The sequence below is a fragment of the Parasteatoda tepidariorum genome, chromosome 1 (assembly GCF_982258835.1).
Source record: "Parasteatoda tepidariorum strain Cologne lab strain chromosome 1, Ptep-v5.0, whole genome shotgun sequence".
NCBI classification, from domain to species: domain Eukaryota; kingdom Metazoa; phylum Arthropoda; class Arachnida; order Araneae; family Theridiidae; genus Parasteatoda; species Parasteatoda tepidariorum.
Window position 1 is genome coordinate 103,484,710 of NC_141755.1, and position 5,216 is coordinate 103,489,925.

At 32.7% G+C, this 5,216-nt stretch overlaps 1 protein-coding gene across 1 annotated transcript; it reads left to right on the forward strand.

Moving 5' to 3' along the window:
• The first annotated feature begins 3,325 nt into the window (after positions 1-3,325).
• LOC147816661 (uncharacterized) lies at positions 3,326-4,330 on the forward strand. The gene has a single exon (XM_087157131.1). The coding sequence runs from the start codon at positions 3,326-3,328 to the stop codon at positions 4,328-4,330; it is 1,005 nt and encodes a 334-aa protein (XP_087013257.1).
• Positions 4,331-5,216: the final 886 nt, after the last annotated feature.

Here is a 5,216-nt window from a genome sequence, read left to right on the forward strand (position 1 = left end):
ATAAAAAATAATCACATTAAAGAAGCACAATCTGTTGTATAATCATATTCTATCAGAAGCATGCTTTAATAAAACTCCACATTCTCTGAATAAAATGTATTTTATTCAATAAAATGTTTTATTCAAATTTCTTTACTAAATTGCAAATAGAATTTTAGACGACTAAAAAAGAAACATCGTATTTTATAGCTTAAAAAAATAAAAATGAAAAGATAAGCAAACGATTATTAGCGAAAAAAATATGAATGAAATTTTATGCTAAGCGCGCGAAGTCAAGTTCCTCGCAAGTTTATCACATTTTAATATTAATCGCCCCATTTAATCATTTCTTCATTGTCGCCAAATTATTTTTTTAAAAATAATTAATTTTAATTTTTCTCAGCTTCTAATAAATTAAAACAGTTGAAACTTTAGATTTTTCAATTGAAAAATATGTAGATTAATATGGTATAAAAAAATTCATACCTTATAATTCAAAAATTTTTCATCCTTAATTTAATTAAATAATAAAAAATAATTAACAATTATTAAAAATTATTTTTTTCATGAAATTATCTTTGGGTAAATGAGTTTTATGACTGGGTGAAATTTTCTTCGAATTGCTTTATTAGTTTTTAAAATATGACTAAAAACGTAAAAAGTGAAATTAACATTAAGGGGTACGAACTTTGGATCGCTCTCCTGACCAAACTATGGGGACCATATTTCCCAGATTGCGGCTACCCCCTATATTTTGAAGGTTAAGAATCCAAATATGTAAGAAAAAATATATGTTTATTCAGAGAAAGTACGTTTTTGTGTCTGATTTCGTAACTTAATTAATAGTTAGCACTAATTAATTAGCATATTTGAGGTCACCCCCAGGAACCATTAGGATTAACACTTAGTTCGTGAAAATCCGATCATTAGAACGAAAGTTATTCAGGGTGATATCTTTTTTTTTTTGCGGACTGTACAAATAATAGAATGTGTTCAGTTTTGTATGCGAGCAGCGCCCTCTGTGTAAGCAACGAGAACTAGTGTGTGTATTAACAACCTCGTAAGAGGCAAGTGTGTGAATTCAATGTGCAAATAAAATAACAGTCCGCTGCATTAATATGTGTTAAGAGAAAGAAACATGGTCCTTACCCGAGCCTGAGTGGGTAAGCGATCTATGGACGAGAGAATTTTGTGAAAATTAAGCTGAAATTAGTGCAAAAGATTCAGTGAAATGTGTACGTGTACGATCGAGAATCTAAACTGAAACTTAAGTGCGTCTAACAGCGATCTGAGAAGGTAGGTGAAAGTTAAATTTATATTTAAGTGAATTAAACTATAAACATGTCTTTGACTAAATTAAAGAAAGACGAATTAAGACTCGTCGCAGAAGAATTAAACTTAAATGTACCGGAGGCTGCAAAAATTGCCGATTTAAAAACTTTAATTGAAAACAGCGAAGTGTATAAAACAGATCAAGAGCTACTTAAATGCGCAATGGATTATGCTATAGAGGAAGTAAAAAACAAAAAGTCCGATAGTGAATGTAAATTAGAACTTGAGCGAATTAAATTAGCGCAATTAGAAAAACAATTAGCGCCAGCTAATGTTCAAAAAGAGTTACCGCATAATTGCGTCTGAGAATCCGAGTAATATTAATATCGAAACTTTATTAAAAACATTAACTATACCTGTACCCTCACGAGTAGAATTGTATAATTTATTTTTTCAGTCGCTGGAAAAAGCAATCAAAACAAAAGAGGTTCTTGACGAATTTAAATGCGAAATTCTTTTAAATATTTTAGGCGAGAGAGCTAACAATTTAATGGTTCACATTTCCGAAGAAGAGTTAACTAATTACAATGAACTTAAAGATTTAGTGCTAGAAGAATTTTCCCCTACACCACAAGAATGCTTTAATAAATTCCAAAGAGCACAAAAAATAAGTTCAGAGAATTATGTACGATTTGCGTCAAGGCTAAGTGCGACGTTTGAATATTATTGTCCATTACGTAAATGTAAATGATTTTAAATCCGTCGTTGAGTTAATAGTATCGGATAAAATAATGAGTTCTCTCGATAGAGAATTGATTACTCATATTAGTGTAAAACAGGGAGAAAAGTATTTTAAACCACATGAATAGGGGCGTGAGTGTGATAATTATTTATCTTCGAAAGGCAAAAACAAAAATAGAACATTTTCGAAATCATTTAGTGGAAATACTAAGCGTTACGAATTTAATAAACAAAATAGAGTTAATAATTCGAGTGTACAGAGAGGAGCAATAAATGTATTTTTATCTGAAGTAAAAAATGGGAACTGTGTATTATGTAAAAACAATGAGTCTCATGCTTTGCAATTTTGCCCACAATTCAAAAGAATGTCTGTACACGATAGAGTAGAGTTTGTAAAAAATAATAGACTTTGTTTTAAGTGTTTTTCCCCCAGATGTGAAGTTAATATATGCAGAATGAGAAACTGCTTTCTGTGTAAAACGCTCATCACAAACTTTTACATTATCCGAGAGAAATTAAAAACAATTCCTCCACTCCCAATATGGCGGCAATTAACGATCAAAATAAATCACAAACAACCGCGTTTAATGTAAGTGCTGAATCATTCGTTCCAAGAGTAGACACTACTCAAATAGTGGTGACGGCGTGTTTTAAAAACAAATGCTTATTAAGTACGGCATTAATCCTCGTAAAGGGTAAATATTCGGAATGGCAGATGCGTTGAGCTTTACTGGATTCTGGTAGTGAAACCTGTCTGATTTCAAATGAATGTGCTAATAAATTGCAACTTAAGAGTGAAAAAATAAATACATTGATTTCTTGTTTAAACGATATTTCTATGATGGTAAATGGGTATGTTAAAGTTGCGATTTCAAATAAAAACAAATCATTTGAAAGAGAATTAGATATGCTCTTAGTAAAAAAAAACCCAGAATTTATTCCGAATAAAACTTGAAATATAAATGTCGATTTTTCAAATTTCGTCGAATTAGCAGATGAGACTTTTAATATTCCGGGAAAAATAGATTTATTATTGGGTGCAAATATATTTTACGAGTTGATAAAGTCGGAAAGAATTAAAATAAAGAATTCGCAATTGCTCTTGGTCAATAGTGTATTTGGGTATGTAGTGACCGGAAATTTAGATTCAATAAATGAAACAAAGGTTCACTGCGGTTTGATTCGTGATGAGGACTTAAATAAAACACTAGAAAAATTCTGGCAAATAGAAAGTGTCGAGGAAACAATAACAAAGAGTAAAGAAAATTAAATTTGCGAGAAACACTTTGCGGATACTCATTTTAGAACAAGGGAAGGGAAATATGTTGTTTCAATGCCCCTAAAGGAAGATCCCTCATGTTTAGGAAACTCAAAAGATATAGCCCTCAAACGTCTCAGATCGCTGTGGAATCGCTTAGCTAAAGATGAAATTTATTTCAATTTATATCGTGATTTCTTAAAAGAATATGAGAAACTGGGACACATGAGAGAGGTTACTAGGGAAATTAAACCAGAAGTAACATATTATGCTACACATCATGGAATTTATCGTTCAGAAAAATCCACGACAAAACTTCGTGTTTTATTTAATTGTTCTTCAGTAACTGATAAGGGAATATCTCTTAATGATATTCAGTATAATGGAGGAGTGATTCAGGAGGACTTATATACTCAAATGCTAAGGTTCCGCACATATGCATATGCCTTTACAGCGGATATAAAAATGATGTATCGAACAATTTTAATCAATCCAAATCAGTGTAATCTTCAGAGAATCGTTTGGTGTGAATATGAACAGCCAAAAATATACGAACTATCTACCGTTACTTACGGCATGGTAAGCTCACCTTACTTAGCTCAAAGAACGCTTAAACAGCTCTCGGTTGACGAACAAACCAATTTCCCCATGGCTGCTCCCGTCCTACAAAATAATTTTTACATGGATGACTGTTTGTGCGGTGCTGGCACATTAGAGGAGGCGATTGAGCTCAAGCAACAATTAAAAGGGATTTTGCAAAGTGCTGACATGACACTACACAAGCTCTGCGTCAATCACGTGAAACTAGCACCCGATTCTGAATGTGATTATAATTTTGCAACGTTAATAGAGACAAAAACTTTAGGTGTATCCTGGAAACCAATTTTAGATTGTTTTCTATTCAGAGTAAAGGTTTGCTTGGAGAATTCTTACACAAAACGTGACGTTTTGTCCACTATTGCCAAGCTCTTCGACCCGATTGGTCTAATGGCACCAATAATAGCAAAGATTTTCCTTCAGCGTTTGTGGAGAATTAAAATGGACTGGAATGACTCCTTACCAGATGAAGAATATCGATAGTGGCATCGTCTTTAGAGAGCATCAATAATATAGAGATTCCAAGACGCATCTTCATCACTATGCAGTTCCCTTGTCTTCCGGATTGTTTTTAAGACTACAAGGCTACGGCGGTGAACATCGGTAGCCGAAAACTCAAAATTGCGAGTACTGAATTTTCTCTAATGCAGGTACTCAAAATCGACTGGTCGATACGTACGAATTCCGCTCTCGGCTTGCCCCGACCACAATGGTGACGTGAAATATTCTCAGTGGTAGACGGATAATGGATTAAAGTCCCCTTGCAATCAGTTTATCCGTGGGTGGTTTTCCTCTCCATGTAACGCGAATGCGGGTTAATTATATCATAAAGTCTTCCACGAACGCAAATTTCCCCCATTTCTTGATTCAGGAGTTCCCTTGTCTTCTGGATTAGGTTAAAAGTTACAAGGCTACTGAGTTGAATATTAATAGTCGTAAACCCAAACTTAGGTCGGCTGTTCGACGACGGTTATAATAGTTAATGGAAAGGATATTAAAAAAAATTTCTTCCAACTTCTCATGCTGAATTTTCTTTTATTGCTGTAAAATTGTTTTCTTTAAAAAAAATTATTTTTTTTTTCCTTTTCAAAAGTTTAATGAATCTAAGAGCATAATAATCAATCTTAATCTTACTCATTGACTCAGTTTTCGAAATCTTAAACTTTCGTCCAGTAAATTATTGTGACATATAAATATAGCGACACCAAGCTTTAAAATAATTGATAATACTTGGTGCTGCCATCTGTTAACGAATGCTTCAGATAAAATATGTATATTAATTAAAACATTGTTAAAAAGATGGCAGCACCAAAGAAGAAAAATAAAAAAAAGAAGAAGAAAAAAGGTTAGAGAGAGAGAGAAGGTTTAA